This window comes from Panulirus ornatus, chromosome 24, assembly GCF_036320965.1.
Source record: "Panulirus ornatus isolate Po-2019 chromosome 24, ASM3632096v1, whole genome shotgun sequence".
Taxonomy (NCBI): domain Eukaryota; kingdom Metazoa; phylum Arthropoda; class Malacostraca; order Decapoda; family Palinuridae; genus Panulirus; species Panulirus ornatus.
This window is the reverse complement of record NC_092247.1, coordinates 10,019,111-10,038,156: the sequence shown is the minus strand read 5'-3', so window position 1 is coordinate 10,038,156 and position 19,046 is coordinate 10,019,111. Positions and strand designations below refer to the sequence as shown.

Genomic DNA, 19,046 nt, shown 5'->3' with positions numbered 1-19,046 from the left:
TCCATTATGTACACGGGGGACGACACTCGGTGGTGATATTTACGGGTCTCAGCATTTCAGGCTGTCATCATATTTTGGCGCGACGTTCAGATACAAGAAACTTTTCTCAAAACTTTCACAAAACTTCCAAAATTGATACAGACACTGATCACATTACACGTGTAGCGACACCCCACTGTAGCCAGCCATCTGAAGGCCAGACTCTCGCTTTCACTCCAGTCATCTCGGTGGGGAAAATATGGGTCGGTGGAAGCTTTCAGGTCTCCTCCAGCACACTTTCCCTGCCTCTGTGTGCGGGGAAGTGGTATAACAGTCCCCGGTGGAAGGCCAGGCAGTGATGGGGAGACCTGGGTAACTGTGACATCGGGGAATAGTGGAACACTGACGAGGGAGAGCCAGCCATGCCAGCGTGTCAACGGAAAGTCTCGCGGCATCTAGGCTACGGTGAGGATCTAGGCTACGGTGAGGATCTAGGCTACGGTGAGGAAAGTGAGCTTGTTTTCTAATATACCGCGTTGTTGCTGAGCTGTGCACAGAGTTTGGACTCCTGCAGACAGATGCCATTAAGCGTGAAAGATAAAACAGAATCCCATTTAAAATTTGCGAACGTAACGTAAAGAACGCGGTGAAATAAGACTGAACACATTACAGTTATATGACAGTGTTGATACGTAGTTTATATAGTGACACCATATCATCAATAATGCTAACATCTAGCTCAATCAATGACACACGAGTTGTGGCTGCCAGAAGGATGGAGTGAAAAAACAAGCAGGTGGGTGAAAGGCGTGTGTAGAGGGATGGCGCAAATTGGAGATGTGGTACACGGGGAACAACGTGTTGTCCTTATTTGTGGCATATGGAGTGGTCGTGGAAACGACTAAAAAAGGTCTGTGGTGATTGGCTGTGGACGGGTAGCTCTGGATTCGGTGCATTATACAACATAATAGGTGGAAGGTAGATGTGAGCAAACGAGGCCTCTGTACCTGGCGGTCATACGCTGCAGCAAGACACAGTGAACGTGTATCAAACACATATCCTCCCAATACAACCCAACTTCAGTATGCTCGACACTCGGTTCTCTACAACATCACTAGATCATGTCCATCCAAGTCACTCCAAACCTAACCACCACCAAACCTTTAGTAGAAATAAAAAGCTTACCCCTGCCTTATGCTTCAGTAACTTGCAGATGCTCCCGCCCCAAACAAACACAACAGTGACAAAACATATACAAACAGAATAGACCCTACAAAGACTGACCAAAGAAATTCCCATTATTCACACTCATGCAGCAACCGTCTTATAACACCTTGTGGCCCGCAGATATTCTAATCGAACATCACAGCGAAATCGAGTTAGTTTTAGACAGATACAAGACGTATTCAAGATGCAGAGGGAACTTAACTCGGAACTTAACTGACAAATGCACAAGTTTATATGTTGACAAAACTCTTTGCGTCAATGATCTGTGGAGGTGATGAGCAATAAATCAAAGAGGTTCTCGCAACACCCAACGTCCAGTTGAATTTGAAAATGGCAACTCTGATGATTAGGTAATTTTCGATCCATCAAAGAAGCAGTGCTCTCGTACCTGCCTTGGGTCATAACCTCTTTATTAATTTCCTGTTGGCATAATGTTAAATATCCTCTGACAGGTCAAAAATGTAAAATCTAGCCATCATTTTCTTTTTTCGTCCATGCCATTACGCTTTCTGTCAGAGAAGTCCAGAATATTTTCAGCGTACAAGTTATTTTGTCGACCAGTCGGCGCCGTAGGTCAAACGCTATTTGGTCGACTATTTTATATTGCCTCGTGGTTACGGCGAGACTGGGTAGCGTCGCGTCGTGGGGCCACTAGACCTTAGCAGTTTGCTTAGACTTCAAGAGAGCGATGGGTATGAGCTCTCCTGCGACCCTGTTGAACTTGATGCAATCTAAACTGACCTTTTCGCTTCCCGTGACAGATAATTGTATGAATCTTATCGTTCGCAAGAAAGCAAGGGAAGCTACTCAACAGAACACTATATGACCCACCGATGCTGACGACTTGGCTAGATAACAACTGCGTGTTTCTAACACATATCTTTTTTCTCCCAGAGCCAAAGTATCTCGCGCTTTAATTTTCAGGTTTTAGAGACAACACTTGATAGCGACACTAATGTGTAAATTAGAATCTTTTTTCTATTATCTATCTCAGGTATAAACACAGTTTTTGTCCTCTTCCACTCCCTTTGCACCAATTCCTCTTTCAGTATGCTTCGAGTCCACTTCACACGATGTTATGCGGGCTATGAAACTAGTACAGTATAGAACCATTATGAACCTTTTATTTCGTTTGATGACTTAAATCGGAACTCAGTCATTCAGCCTTTATAAGCTATCGTGTCGGCTGCCAGGATCATCATATGCAACGCCAGATTTTCCCAAATGAATCAGTGGCTCCTCTTTGGTTCTGGTGTAAAGTGGAAATTGTTCTAATGAACGTTGGCGCATCGTTACATTCCATGATCTAATCTCAGACGAACAGAAACACATGCAGTTCTTCTCTTTAATATGCACGTCAAACTAATTGACAGTATCTGTAGTCACACAAAATGATGTAACATATGCGCATTAGAAAGTCTTTGTGTGTATGAATAAAAATCGTTTAATCCAACCAGAAAGTGGCATTAGAGTTGAAAAATACGGAATTAAATATTTTCTTTTACGTTACCCAGTGAAAATTCTGTTACCCTTTCTGACATCTGGAAAAGCAACTGTTTTGAATTTACGTTGGTTGTCAACTTTTTAAGGCGTCATTAGTTACCTGGAAAGTTTTATGAGTGGAGCTTCTGCGATGTATTGTGATATAACATCAAACTCGTTATAAGAAAATATAAAATTCTGCCAATATATATATATATATATATATATATATATATATATATATATATATATATATATATATATATATCATCCACGGTATCAGTGATATATATATATATATATATATATATATATATATATATATATATATATATATATATATCACTGATACCGTGGATGATAGATCCGTCAAACCTACAAGAGATGTACAGGCAGACAGACATCAAGCATTCGTCTACTTCTCAAGACATCATCAGGGCAACTACCCGTACATTAGACAGGGTTATATGATGTCTTCAGTTGGTGTTTCAGGCGGTTAGGTCAGCGAGAACCTGACTGAGGACGACTGTGAGGGTACACATGATAACGTGCAGGGACAGCGAAGGTGGAAGGACCCTACGCTTCCCTCCACCTCCACCCTTGCTACAATCTCTCGACGAGGTCTGAGCTGTGTAAACTGTGGTGAAGTTCATCACTTGAAGTTTTTATGACAAAATGTTATGCAGGACAACTATGGCTGTACGCCCGCCTGCGGGACAGGAGCACCAGTGCGACGGTGTTGTATATAGGCTCGCTATGAGCATGTGATCGCATTATCTCTCGTTTTGTGATCATAGCCAAGACGTACAAGTCTGAGAATCGACTATATGCCTTGAAGGGAAGCGTATATATCGAGTTAAAGTTTCGAAAACTCGTCAGTGAAATCCTGAACTATTACCAAACATACCCATATTTTGTATTCTTTATAGAATTTGCTGTTATGATACAAAGGAATTCAAACCAGACCAATGGTCCTAGCCAGGCTGTTTATGACAATGGAAGAGAAATTAATCTCAGAGATCAGTGTGGTATGAGGAGAAGGACATAAAAATGTTTCAGAGAAAAAAATCTGTAACATTTTCACGTAACTAATAAGGCAACGTAGATAATATCAGTCGTGATTTAACTTTGAACTTTTACGTGAGTACTGTGCCATGAGCAGTATCGGTAAGGTTGATTAGATTATCTGAGCTTTAGGGTTATCAAATGCCAAGGTAATTAAGGCCATCATCGTCAAGCTACATCGATCACTTGAAAAATCCTCAACTTCTCCTCCTGGTGTTCATGATCATTCAGAAACTATGCCCTCTCCCACTGTGCATCGAGCTTGCACAGGTCCTGTAGAGATATGGCTTATCTCATTTTCGTATAACTTCACAGGTCTACGTTCGACTTTTCTGAAGCCTTTCTCCACAGCTATGGTTAAGTCCTCTTCATTCTCTCATCCTTCCTGTTCTTCGCTGATCAGCAGTTTCAATAAATCTTTGCTTATCAATAAGTCTAAAAGCCGAGCACTATGATGATCTGTGGATTTCATTTCGCTTGTTCTAGCGCAAGAAAGTTATTTATGTTATGATAAATCATAATTAAGGGGTATATTTGGTATATTACGACTCTAATAATCAAATTTAGAATCTTTATGGTGGATTACAAAACATATGAACAGTGTTAGTTAATTATTGTTGTTTACCATAACTTTAATCACAGAAAATGGTTTCGCATTTACTTTAAAGAAAACGTTAATACTCTCTAGGGTAACTTCTTTAAAAACGAGAGACGTTCAAAAAGTTATAATACATTTGATTTTTCACCATACTACCTTGATATTTACGTTAGATGTACGTATGGACATATCGCCTTGTATCATTTATTGTAAAAGATTTTATTTTTGTATAATTAGGCTTGAGTTTCAGTTTGAAATGGATGTCTATTTTGTGAAACTCCCTCGACGTGACGATTATAGATCTAACGCAGTAACTTTCACAAACATTATACACAACACATTTGTTACTCATTTCCCTTACCTGAGTATAAATTGATGTTACTGGACCATATCTAATAAAACACTGAGAATGAGGTTGATGATTACATCCTAACCATGTTTTAGGGTGTAATGCAAGGACATCCGTGCCGCTCCTGAAGTAACATATATACAGTTTGATTGTGTATAATTTTTGAATGATCTTTAACACCTGAATATATCACAGTAAGCAGTCGCCAATACTTCTATACGTGGTATGAAATGAAAGCTACGAATGCAAAAACATGCGTATTGAAGTGAATTGTGATAAACTTTCATTTTCTTATGAGGCCATTGAAAGCAAGTGACTATGATGGGAGACGAAGAAGCTGTCTGATTCAAAGGCTCGTTAACACTGCAGGTGGCGGAGTATAGCAGGTAAACGTCATGGTCGGTTCCTGTAAGTATGCGAACTTTATGATGAATCTCCCAACGAAAATGATGAGATAATATTCCACTTTTCTCAGCATGCTTCTCGTCCACATTCATAGCCTCCATTACAGCACTTACTTGAACTCAAATTGCTTCACAATTGCTTCAAAGAGGAGAATGGTTTGAGGGACGTGCCGGTTGTATTAGGAATGAGAGAAACGGATAAGACTCTGTTTATCCTCGGATCATGTTGTGTGCTACACCACCTGAGCCTGTTGTCGTACACTACAACAATGTTTCGTATGTCACTTACTGTGTATTGTTACCACTATAAGAAAATAATCACAGTTGTCATAATAACAACATATTACCGTCACACCCTTCACTCTGCATCGGTAAACAGCTTCATTCTGAAAGCTAAAGTCTTCCGTGTCGTTATAGAGGGTGTGAGACGCAAGCTGTCACTCCCCTCCCTCGAGTGTCGTTGGCCCAAGAGAACGTGACTCTACTGTATGTAGTGAATGTTCTCACGCTGACCAGTACGTCTCCCTCACCCCATCCAGCTCTCCTCTGGCTTAAATGCTCGTTAGGTGTGTATTAGGTGCTTGAGTCTGTTATTCTACTGGCGTCGTACGTTTTGAAATACTTCTGTCTCGTTACTGAACAAGTGATGATTACATAACTTCCCATTTTAATGATGATTATGGCTCTTTAAGAGTGGATTAAAAGAGGAATTATTTACCTCTTCCCATAACACTAACATTACTCTCCGCTGAAATCGTTAAAGCGTGCGAACTTGGAGGCAAAAGCAACGGCAGTGACGGCTTCCTGACGACGTTTTCCGGTTGTAGCGTAGCGAACGTGGCCAATCATTAGCATGTCCAAGTATACTCCTGGCTGGTCCATGCCGAATACAAGGTCTTTATGCAACTACGACGTGATATTTACCGTGAAATATAATCTTGAATTATACCGCAGTTAATACCATATTTCAGATATCTAATTGCTTCTATTACATTATCTTATACCATGTTTACTCACCTCGCCTACCTCCCCAATTTTCATACGGTTTACATTATTCATTCCTTTTAACGTCTTAAACTACAATGTTCTTTTTTCCCGATGTTCTGACTTTAACTGTGATCCCTTCAGTCAACAATTTCTTTCAACATTTTCATGAAAACTTTCTACAAATTAAAACAAATTTCATGTTAATTTTCCTCCTCTCTTTAACACTGACACATCCACTGTTAAGTTTGGTCCCTATGTCATTATACGAAGGAAAGTGCTCGAGGACTGGAATATGGCAAATACAATTCCTATGTCTAAGATAAGAAACTTCCAGCAAATCATTATCCAATTCTCCCTTCCTCAGAACTCGGGATAATGAAAACTAATAATCTAAATAAACTGACAAATTTCTTTGTCAACAGAGATTCTATAAACATATTTTGTGTTACCAATTTACTGGAAGTTTTCCATAATACATAAAGCAAGTTGGACATGAAACTAATGTCTAATGTTATCTATATGGACTTCCATCAAGCCTCCGATGAAAGTCCATGCAAAAGATTATAACATAAAAACCTTACCTTGCTGGAACTAATAGAAAAGATGGCACTTACATAAAAGAATTACATACAAACAGAAAACAAAGAATAACATTAAATGGAAAAACATCAGAATTCTTAAAACTAATGTTACATTAGAAGTCTCAGTCATTAGTCCCACTCTAGAACAACTCCAGACTGTAAGAATGACTACGGAAGTATCCAATGTGACCTGGCGGCGTATTGACATCCTGATCCTAGTGGTGGCAAGTGCAATGCAGCGCATATTGATGTAGATCAAAACAGAAAAGTGCGATAAAGGAATATTTGGGAAAGCACTTTTAAAGTTACAAGGAGAAAAGATTCTTCTCTTCTGAGGGTTTGCTCTAATTATTCAAGGGATTGACTTGTTCTTGTATGTGTTATTGCTCCTACATCAGAGGCGGTTCTAGCTCGAAGTACTTTATGAAGGTGTCGAATTCAGAGCGATCAGATTTATCATTTTTCTCAATCAGATCTCAAAACATGACCCACTTTCTATACGACGCATTCTAGATCCTCTTTCCCTCTTCTGTACTATATAAGATTTTGCTCACGAGAACTCCTTGCCCATGTGCCCCTGGTATTAGCTAGACCATCCAGTACACGCATTCTAATTCGTCATATCACTTCTGTGGTTGGTGGCAACTCAGGGATAGTCTGTTACGATATTTGTTTCTTTCCCTACACTGCTGAGCTTTAGAAGTCCCGTTTTCAAATCCAGGTTTTCTACATGCTAAAAAAGAAAAATATTTTCTCCATATATTCTCTTCTCATTTTGCTTGGAAAATATAAAATGCTTCATTCAAAGTCTGACCTCGATGAAGACTCGTCTGTGACGGTAACCTATGACGTTAATGGAAATATTCTCTCGTTGTCTTACTCTCTGGACGTGTTGTGGTAGTTGCTCCACCGTAACGGTGATACCATACTAATCTGTACATATGGAACTGTGCTACAGAATGGTGGTGGTGTTGATAGTGGTGGTGGTGGTGGTGTAAGCACTGCTACATTCAGGTCTCTAGTGTTCCATTCTTCCCCGACGAAGGCAACAGTCACGGACAAAAGTCCTGACCCAGACCAGGCCGTACATGATGCATGAGAGAGGGGAAGAATTACACCAAACACTGGAGTACTTTGCCTGTGTGTCTACCTCCCTCGCCTCTTTTTGATGAAGAACAATGCTAAAAGGCACAAAAGAGAGGATGAGAAATAGTGTGAAGTTGAAATTAGAATTTTCACTTTCTCCCAACTAATCCTTCTTTCCCTCTTTTCTTGCATCACTTTGAATTTCGTGATTCACAATGAGAAAATCGAGAAGAGGAAAAAGAAGTGCAAACAGGAGGCAAAAAAAGAGGATGACAGGTGTATACTGCACACAGGAGATGCTGACACTAACGAGGCTGGTTAGTTTTAATGAGACGAGAAAGACCAGAAATCCTGACACGAATGGTGAAGATGGTTCGGGTTATCACATCAACACACTTAAGTCAGAGCGGTTGTACTACCATAAGTACTCAAGGCGATATTACCACCTGGTTGTCATACAACCACAACTAAATACTGGCGGTGGTACCTGTCATACCAAACTGTAGGGATACCTTTCCACCCAATGCTGGAGATCTATCGTATGCTATACTGTGATAGTCGAGTAGTTATGGTTGTGGTGTTTCTGTTCCACCACATTGTTGGTGGCAGTATCATAACTCCTGGTTATCGCGATGGTTCTCTGACACCAGACTACGGGAGTGGTATCATACCAGACTCTGGTTGCTGTGCAGCAAACTGTTATCTTACGCATAAAATTTCATCAAGGGTGTTTTTTCGTTATATTCTCTGACAGACTTGCTTCTCGTACTTTGTCTTTGCTTGAATAAAATTATGTTTACGTGAAGTGATGGAGCGGTTTGTTCATAAACTAGGGTTTCCATGTAATTGTGAAATGAAAACTGAAAAGTTACAGGACGCGCATTCACACTCAGAGGCGTTGTAATCAATACCTTGGAGTATCTGAAACAAATGCTTGAAAACAGCGTCACGCAGCATATACTGTATCTATTTTTTTTCTTTCTGTCACGTAAAAATATATAATAGACAGGGAGTCTCGGTGCCAGTTTCGTACCCTTGACTCTGGGAGATGACACACACGTCACTTCCTCGCTTTAAGGGGTGACGGATGCAAAATTAATTTTCACTGGAGCGACTTGCGACATGGCGGCATTTTCCCGGATTTCCAGAGGGAGGCGGTAGGGTTAGATAACTTGTGACGTCTCGTATCCCCCCAGCCCGGGATCCTGCGAGTCAAGATAGAATGAATTTCCGCGGCCTAAAGGAGAATGGCATCGGGATCTTGAAGCTTCCGGGTATTTATGGGCTAATTAGATACTCAGGAGTTAGATACATACAGCACTCAGGTAAAAACTGGATTGATGTGGTGCAGAAGCTTAAAGGGCGAGATTTTTGAAAGTTTACGTGGACGAAATATTCATAACAGGACACACAAAGCAAGGTAATACTCTAGGCCTTTATGCATCTATGAAAAAGATATCAGTTATGGTCAGAGGTGTCCACAGCATCATGGTCGAGCCTAGTGATAGACTCGTCTCTTAAGAAGAGACACATTATAGACGTAGGGAGAAACATGAAGGAGTAATGAGCGTCACGGGTTGGCTTTGACAGGTAAGAAGTAGACCAAATACACTGACACAAGCTTTGCCAATGTGTACACTATCAGAGAGTCTGCGGCTTAGCATCTACCCCTACACTGTGCCTTCCTTCCACTGTCCACCAATGTCTCCTATTTCAGTATCCTGCAGCATAGTTTCTTCCAGTTCTCACCTCCATAATATTATGAATTTTGCTTTTCTTTTCCGTTTTGATTAAAAGAAAACAATTCCAAATCTCAGTTCAGCAAACTTTGATAAAATCCGTTATTGATGACATGTCAGAAGAGAGGAGAAACCTTTTAGTTTACTTGAGCTATAAGTAAAACGTTGGAGACAATATTCAGATGACAGTAAACTAATAACTAACAATTATATAGCCATAGGCATTACGAGAAGTCTATACCATAGACAAATGCAGAGTAATACAACTTGGTCATGAAAATATCAAACACGAGAACAAAGTGTTAGGTACGTCTCCGTCAGAAGTACAAGAAGGGAAAGATCTTAGATTGAGAGTCGGTGATGACTTTATGTGACCAAATAAATGATTAGCTCTTCTAGATAAAGTAAACAGAACACTGAGTTTCACAGCCAGAAATGTAACCACTAAACAAAAGAAACAGTATACTCAGTGCAACGTCCCACTAAAAAAAGAACAGGAAAATGATTTTCGCCACTATGAAACAAACCTGTGTGCGAAAGACCGAGATCTAATATTATTTTCTCTTGGAAAGCGCAGACTTGGAGACCTACTAAAGGATTCAATATGTTTTATAATACCGGGAACATAGCGCATGATGATTTCATTCCGTAAATAACAATACAGAGGCCAGATGATGACCTAATTAAAGATGTGATACACATGTGGGCAAAAGCTTCTTTAGCAGTAGAATTATAGAACACCGAGTAGATTACGACCAGAATTGTCCAGGAAACACTTTCTACACATCTAAATCACGTTTAAATTAATCTTTTAGTGATATCAGTAATCACAGAGGAAGCCTATTTAGTGAGAGGCAATAACATACTGCTATGCAGCGCGCATTTCATCTGCTTCTTCCTTTACACCGGAGCTGCTAAAATCCCTCTTCCCCAGAGCGTCCGGAGGCTGTGATTAGATGTTAGTGGGACTACCATCCACCCTGTCATGTGTAACATCCACGTCAGTAAGTCCCTCTCGCTACTGCATATGTTCCTTCATTGTTCTATTTCTGCCGGTTGATATGCCGGGGGAGTGGTACGTAGACGCATTCTACCCTCAGTCCTGTCTCCATCTGTATAGATTAAAAATTCTGGATACCATTGCTGTCCTCCAGCAGATAACCTTGTCGCACTCTATCGGGTCTTCTCTATTTGTTGTCTCATGTGCTCACGTGTATCCACGTCATCCATGTACTCCCGGGTAACCACGTCGTCCATGTACTCCCGTGTACCTACGTCATCCATGTACCCATGTCATCCATGTACCCTCGTGTCGTGCTGTTCCCACCTGTCCTCCGGCCACGTCTCCCATGCACCACCATGTCTTGGCGCCCGTGTGAAGTCGACACTGATGGGAACAAGCGGAGGGTGTGAGTAGTGCTGGGAGAGGCACACTTATGAACCTGTCAGTGGAATACTCGGCGCTGGATGCTGGAAGACTTTGGAAAGGGGAAACTGGAAGAGCTACGTTGCCAGTGGATGTCTGAGGAAGCCAAGGAGGAATTCCTTTTTGGTTCGGTCTCATGAAAGTATTTTTTTCAGGCTATTTCTAACCGAAAATCGCGGCATACTTATATGGCTTAAGATCATTTATACTTCTGTTGTAATACCGTCAACCATTTACTTAGAGTAATAAGGATTATAGAAAGAATGTATAAGGAATCAAGAGGACTGAGTACGTACTACGAGTGATGAAGAAGGAAACCCGAACCATAGATAATGGAAAAAATGGTGTGTGAGCCGGTCTCAATGCAGGCGAAGATTACCTGTCAACCCTCGCGTGACGCTGACGGTCCCTTGATTATTTTGCCTTCCTAAAAGCTTCTTGACAGCATTTTGTGATGAAGAGAAAATCCGAAAAGGATCCAGAGTAACTTAACGGAGAAACGAGGTAGGGCAGAGACGGAGAGAGCGAGCGAAGGGGCTGGCTGGTGTTAGTGAGATGATGATGGTGGTGTGTGGAAGGTGGTGATGCACTGATGAAGATGTTTGTGTGAGGGTGATGATGTGAGGAGGAAGATGGTGAGGAAGAGATGATGTAATGAAGATGCAGGTTTGAGGGAGGCGATGCAGTGAAAGAAGGATGATAGCACGTGAGAGAGAAAACGGAGATCTTGCAATGAGGAGGAAGATGGTTGATGGAGATTGATAGTATAGAGATTATGAGTTGAGAAGGAAGATGGTGATGCAGTAAGATGGTGGTAGTTATGTAATAAGATGGAAGTTGGAATGACGACGCGAGGAAGGTGATGCGTTGTGGAAAAGGAAGATGGGAGAAAGAGAAAGGTATGGAGGAGATGATGCAGAAAGGATAGTATGAGGAAGATGAACGAGTAAAAGAGTTAATGATGTGAGGAGAAGGATGGCGAGAAGAATATCAAGGTTTGATGGAGACGATGCTGTGAAGACAATGGTTGTGGTGATATGGATATGGCAAGATGATGAGGAAAATGTGATGGAGATGATGCTATGAGGCAGATGATGCTGTATGGATGATAATGGTGTTGATATGATACGTGTGTTGGGGGTAATGATAATGTGTGGATGATGAGGGTCTGAGTGAAGTGAAAGTGTAACGGGAAAGGCTAGTGTGAGGATGGTGATAATGATGTGAGAGCTAGGATGATGTATGAGTGAGGATATTGTGAGGGAGATGATAGCGAAAGCATGATGGTGTCGTGAGACTGACGACAGAATGAGCGGGGACGGAGGGAGAGATGAAGTTGTGATATGAAAGATGGATTTAACGATATCATAAGGTAGATAGTGAGGGAGAAGGATGGTTTGAGGCGGAGTGAGGATAATGACTGTGTGAGGGAGATGTTGGTGTTAAGGATTGATGTTCTCTGGGAGATTATACTCTGAAGCGTTGGTAATATGAGACATGAGCAAGAAAATATTCCTGTGAAGTAAACGGTGTGGTAAAGTAGATGATGATTTGTGAGGAAGACATCGTGAGAGAGATGATGACGAGAAACTTATGATATTATGCGGGAGAGAATGTATAAATGGATAACACCATAAGCGAGATGGTGATATTTGTAAAACGGTGTGGTAGGAGGCAAGTCAGCTAGTGCCAGACACATATCCCAAAAAAGAAACCAGAAACTTCGAATTGAACAGCCAATCATAATGACGATAATATAAACAATAAGGCATTTTTTTTGCTAGAATGACCACCTTACTATAACTTTTGACTGAAAAAAAACTGCTTGTCGGTATCAGCACGAGCCATGGAGGTCTAAGCCTGTGTATTACTGACATTAAACCTCAACAACCTCTTTATCCACAATATCATCAAAGTTTTTCAAGATGCCCTCCTGAGCTGAAATATAATCTCGAACCGATAAGTTCACCCTTCCTTAACAGCTTAATATACAACCGTACATCCTGTTGATAACAGTAGGGTGTACAGACATACTTGCGCTTAGCCAAAGTCGTACTGAGAAATGATCCCATCATTTCGTGGACGCTAAGTCTAGCACGTTGACCTCACGTTACTGTAACAGTACCGCTGACGTTTCCAGCTGGACACGACGTAAGAAAGTACTTTAGTGATCATGTAGATACCTATCTTTCCTCTCTAGCACTACAAGCGACGATATAGCAAGGCACAGTGACATGTCTCTATTACCGCCAGGACCCTACACCAGCAAGCACGCTGTTGTAGATACATTTCTCTTCTGCAGTAAATGATGTGTTTTTGAATCCATGGACAGTTTTAACACAATGATTATCTCTATACATAAAATTACCCATATTCCAGTACAGAGAATGATTCATCTTGTCACAGATAATGAGATAACAGTAAATATGAAATTCAGAGTGTTTTTCACTGTGGAGATTAACACTTCTTTGACAGATTGCTTTCATTAATTAAACTGGCTCAATGTTTTGTTAACATGATATTCAAGACCTCATCATACACGTACAAAATATTGAAACGAGGCCCATCACGTTCAGGAATCTGTCAGAGTCACTTGGCCGAGTAATTACAATAATCAGAATATCAAGAAAAATGTACTAATGGAGGATCGTCAATTTGTCACGATAAAGATATTATATGATATTCAGAATTAAACTAATTTGTAATAAAGGTGTGTAAACTGTAGCCGTCATCTACACAATCACACACTCACTGGGGGATACTAGTCGGTTATCTACATAAACAGTCTAGAAGTATACTGGGTATACCATCCTGCAGCAGTAACAATAATGATGTGATTCAAGCAACCTATGACGAGGTTGATGTTAAGCAGGAACAGCAATATGGTGCACACAGTCTATGCGATGCGTTGATGCTAATCATCATCAGTAATGCGGCTGAAGTGAAGCAAGATGTATGTGAATGTGGCGCGTCTTGGTACGTCGACTCATCCAGAGTGAGTGTGGTGTAACTCAGTTAAGTGCGTGTCAGAGGAAACCACTTGACCTTGCAAGTATCAACGACAGAAAAACTGAAATGAATCTTATCATCATCATTATAACAAGCTTATCTATATCCATGCATGACAACCTTCCAGCTTATCTTCCTTAAACGAAGACATTCCTCAAAGTGAACGGCTAAGGTTGCGACTGAACTCAAAATGCATGGCATTCATGAACTGAATCATGCGAGACAGCACCTGCACTATCCTGCCTCATGGGAAATTAATCCCTTTAACATTGGTGTTCCCTCAGCATCTGCTCACGTCACAACCTGAACTGAGGCTAAGAGTTAGACGTCAAGGCCAGATCTGAAGCTAGGAGTTTGATGTAACCACCTGAGCTAAAGCTGGGAGTTAGATGTCACATCCTGAGCTGAGGCTACGATACAGATGTTACATACTAAGCTGAGGCTAAGAATCAGACGTTATAACCAGAGCTGAGGGTAAGAGTTAGACGTCACAACCTCGGGTGAGGCTAGGAGTTATGCGTCAAAGCCAGAGCTGAGGGTTGGAGTAACAAGACAGATCGAGCTGAGGCTCGGAGTTAGAAGCCCTCAGTTAAAGTGACATTCTACCAAAGGTAAATATTTCTTGTAAATCATATACAAACATGGGTCTCATCAGCAAGCAAGATTAGGAAATCTGTTTCGTTAACTTGACGTCGACCTTCTAAACAGTATTTAGCTTTGTTATTACCTTGAAATCTTCCATGCCTTCGCAAAAAACAATTCAACAGTAAATGATTCTGTTTTCAAGTGTAGAATCATATTCCCCTGAACATGACCACAATAAGTTTGTGTCGCAGGAACATCAGAGATTCATTAAGATTACACATAACGAAGATGGAGAACAGTTTGTTTGTTTTCTCTCTAATATTGGGCTTAAACCACACCATAAATATTATAAATTTTTCAAAGTTCATGACACTGTAAACTAGTCGCTCACTGTGTAAGCTGCTTACATGAGTAAGTCATTGCGGACCAGTTCTTGGACCTTTTGCACTCTGCATCCTCTCTTGCGCCATTGCCTACAGTTTGGGTAAGAGGGCACGATGAATTCGCCTGCTCATTACGGCAAGATTAAGTAAAATGAATTTTGGTAGAATGGTGTGTTAGGTTTATCCCGTGGAGGTGCTGCTGTTTTTGGCTGGCTTGCGAGGCTACCCTGCAGCAACCCTCCGCCTGCCTGGGGCGTCAAGGCCTCATCAGGAACAGGTCCTCGGGTTTCACCGTAAAAAAAGGAAGATAAATCCAGCAGCGAGCGAAGGGACACCCGTCATTTGTCTTTTGCCGCTAAATGACAGGGAGATGACGCGTGCGAACCGTGGTCTTGGCCCGCGCCAGTGTCCCGCCTGACTTTGATATACACTTTCCATTCATCCGTCCACGTCTCCCTGAACGAGAAAAATGGAAAAGAACGGCAGATAACAAGAAGATCAGAATCAGGCAGGCCCGTGAAAAATGGTGTGGAACCGAGGGTGGAGTGCGGGGCATAGAGACGGATGTCGCGCGTGGACCAACGCTTTTGGGCTACTTTGTTTTTCTCCATCGCCATCTTGTCATTGCCACAAGAAAAAAGTTATGGCCCGCTATTCATCAAGACTCGTTAGAAGAGGAAAGTGACCCTAGGAGTTAAGATGCCGGAAAGGCTTCTATTTAGAAGCTGAACTGATTCAGGGCGGTCAGCCCATTGCAACAAAATAGAAAAGTGGTTGTGTAAGTTACTTTAACGCTGATCATGACGTATATCGTGAGCAAGATGTCACATATATATCATCGCTTTAAGACAGACAATGTTCATCAATGAACTATGTGGTAAAGAACTGTCGAGGTAATTCATATCACTATATAAAGGTTAAGAAATGTTGCCAACCTAATAACACGATAATCAACAGAAAATTACTCATTTATCTGCCGTAAAACCAATTTGGGAGAATATATACACCCATGCCTCACCCTGCTCCTTCTTTCTCGCCAAGAAATTGTTGTTTATCACCCAGCTCGGCCGCTCGAGCTGGGTGGGAGTACATGACGAGGGAGACGATACGTGTCATGGGTTATGGCGTGTGACAGGGCGGCAGAACATAACAAATGGGAGCATATGTTAGTGTAGCACGACATGATAGGGTTGGCAGTACATGACACGGAAGTGGTGCATGACAGAAGTGACAATTCATGGCACAGGATGTATGAGATGATACGAATGGCAGTATATCTGAAGAGAACAGTATATGACAATAGTGATAGTACATCTTGCAGGCGGTAGTGCATGACGGGGTCAGCAATACAAGACGGGGAAGGAAGTATATGACATGGATGGCAGTACATGGTATGGTTAGTGTTGCATGACAAGAAATATTCCACCACAATCCCGTTACGTAGCTTCCTTTACGCAGATCATACTTCTGCACTAGTCCCTTGGTAAGGCCCCAGTTCTCCATGTGATAGTGACAGATTCTCTTCATTGAGAGTGATGGTAAGGCATCAGACGTTGGTGAGTTATTGTTTTTGCGTTCACAGCAACTGGCTATTCCACTAATGTAATAAAATATTCGCATCCTGTCATGCTTTCATTCAGTTTCTCCATACCTTTCATCCATATCATTTCCGATCATTCTTTAGTAGGAGGAAAATTATTTCTATGTTTCTTCGGAATCGTTCGGATTTCTGAATAGATTCTAATTATTGCTCTTAATCGGTACGCTATTTGCATGTGTGTTCTTTCCGTAACCCTAAGTGAAGCTATAAAGTAATTTGCGATTTCTAGAAATAAGCTCCTAAATCATGTACTTCCAACTTTGCAGGTTTTTAACGCGTTCGGTTTCACATCAAACTCTCATCAAATACTTGATATTCTCTTTCTCTCTTCATTCATTATCTGAAACCTTGCCTTTTGTTCTTTATGTCATTTCTAACACCTTCACACATCACAAATGCTTGATTTTTCTTTTATTCCTTCGACCTATTTCAACCACACTTTTTCTTCTTACGACGTATGTCCAGGTCACAAGCAGAAGTGGTAAATGAGGTCAGATCTTTAGTGAAACAATATAAAGGGCTAAAGAAATAGAAAAGTATGAAGAAAAATAGACGAAGTATCTAACAGTCTTGGTCGGTGATGATGAGCATATTGTAAGAAGGTAAATGTTTCTACGGTTTAGCGGTGTAGAGAAAGCGCCAAACATCGGCACAAGTTACCCTAACATCACCTACTGACAGACAGTAATAACATGACTCAGCGGTCTGCTTAGTGTTACGTGGTCTCGCTAATGACGGGCGCACATCCAGTCATTTCTCGGGACTGGAAGACAGTACTGTCTGTTGTCGACAAAAAAAAAAAAAAAAGCCAACAGCGCTTTGTAGGGTAACTGGATCAAGGCCTGAGGCCAGACTGAGAGAACTGATACGTAATATTTCTTTCGACTCGATTCTGTCATAGAGAAATGTAGACCTAGAACGGCTCCAGGTGGTTGGGATGCACCCAATAAAAAGACGAAACTGACTGTCCTCACAACATGAACAACTTGACAGAAAATAATCTTTGGCATCTGAACAGGATTCCCAGCTCCTTAGACAAGCACTTAGTCTGTGCAACGTATGGTTTTCAAGGTAGGTGAGTTGTTAAAGTATATCGTCAATATTACTGAAAGAATCCAAACCGTATCGATATTTCCTCTAATCAAAAATGATCTGATAATCGGTTTTCACTCAGTAATCACCCACACCCCTTCCTCCCACCGAGTTTCGTGAGCACGACGGTATATGGCTTGTGTATGATAACGTCAACACCATACCCTCGTCCTCTAGGGTCGTAACGTCGTGCTCAAGAGGTCAAAGTAATTTCAATTGTCATTTCATTCACCAAACGCGACGTTTTCGATTCCATCCGCCAATTCTGAACTGAGAATGAATCCGCCGCCGTTTACATAACTACGTAATTTTTTCGTTTCTACAATTTTTATAAAGGATATCCCTTCTTCCTCTTTTCCATCGTATTTCTCACAGCCCCATTTATTTCCTTCATTATTCTATCTTGTTTATAAGTTCATCAGTAACAGTCGTTCATTGCCATTCGACGGTCCGAGTCCGCTGACTCGAACACGCTCCGGGTTTCGGGGTCTCGGTATGTTTCAAACATGATTATGAAAAAAAAAAGTGATATTCATATATGGAATCACGATGTTTTTAATCTTCATATATCAAAATGTATAACTTCTCCGTAATGTATAGAAACATAGCTGTTTATTCATGTTCTCTATAGATTCCATGAAAATTACAGAATGAATAAAGATGTGAGGAGAGATAGCGCGGACACAACCCCCCACCCACCCGCGTCTTGGGTCTCGAAGTCTCGTTCAGTGATTCACCGTCAGTGTCAAACATGTCTATAATTTCAAAGAGAAACTGCTTACCCCATCAAGGTCATCCAACTTTTCCGGCATGAATTCTTCGTCCCAATGAACTGCACTAGAATCTGTCCTGTAATTGCTGCTTCATGTGGCGAACATTTGTGATCGTGGCATCAACAACTGATTGTTTACACTTTTTAACTGTCCGTACACGATGCTTCAGGATCGTCAGCTATTGTTCTTACGTTCGCTGTATGCGTAAACAGTTTTCACAACGTAACACCGAGTTAACACTGCGTAATAACGGCGTAGAACGAGTTTACAAACACAGAGACACTAGTTACATCCACGAGGCTCTAGCGCTCTGGGTATACTAAACACTACGTCCAACGTCGACCAGGAAAGATGTATTCAGAGGGTAAGATCGTCCTGGATTACCAGATCTATTCAGTTGTTGACAGGTTGCTACCAGCGCCATCTCATTATTAAGCTTGCAACAAAAATTTGAGGAGAACGGGTAAGGTATACTAAGCTAACCCGTGAGAGATACGTTACAGCACACTCGCTTGTTAAGTGACAATTAAATGTTTATATAGAATATCAAGGATTTGTTTGATTTTGACCACTGGTTAAAGAAGTATGTATTAGCTTTCTAACACCTATTGTAATCATTAACTCTGTCTACTGGAATCTTTCGGATATGAAACCATCATGGTATATGACACCATCATGGTA

The 19,046-nt window shown here is 41.2% G+C and overlaps 1 protein-coding gene across 1 annotated transcript in view; it reads right to left on the bottom strand.

The window, feature by feature from the left end:
• The window catches only part of LOC139757098 (dynein regulatory complex subunit 4-like), a 118,293-nt gene extending 99,602 nt beyond the window's left edge, over window positions 1–18,691 (bottom strand). The window contains exon 1 of the mRNA XM_071677191.1: window positions 18,375–18,691. Coding sequence (XP_071533292.1) covers window positions 18,375–18,404 — 30 coding nt within the window. The 5' untranslated portion in view covers window positions 18,405–18,691. The remainder of the gene's footprint in view (window positions 1–18,374) is intronic.
• Window positions 18,692–19,046: the final 355 nt, after the last annotated feature.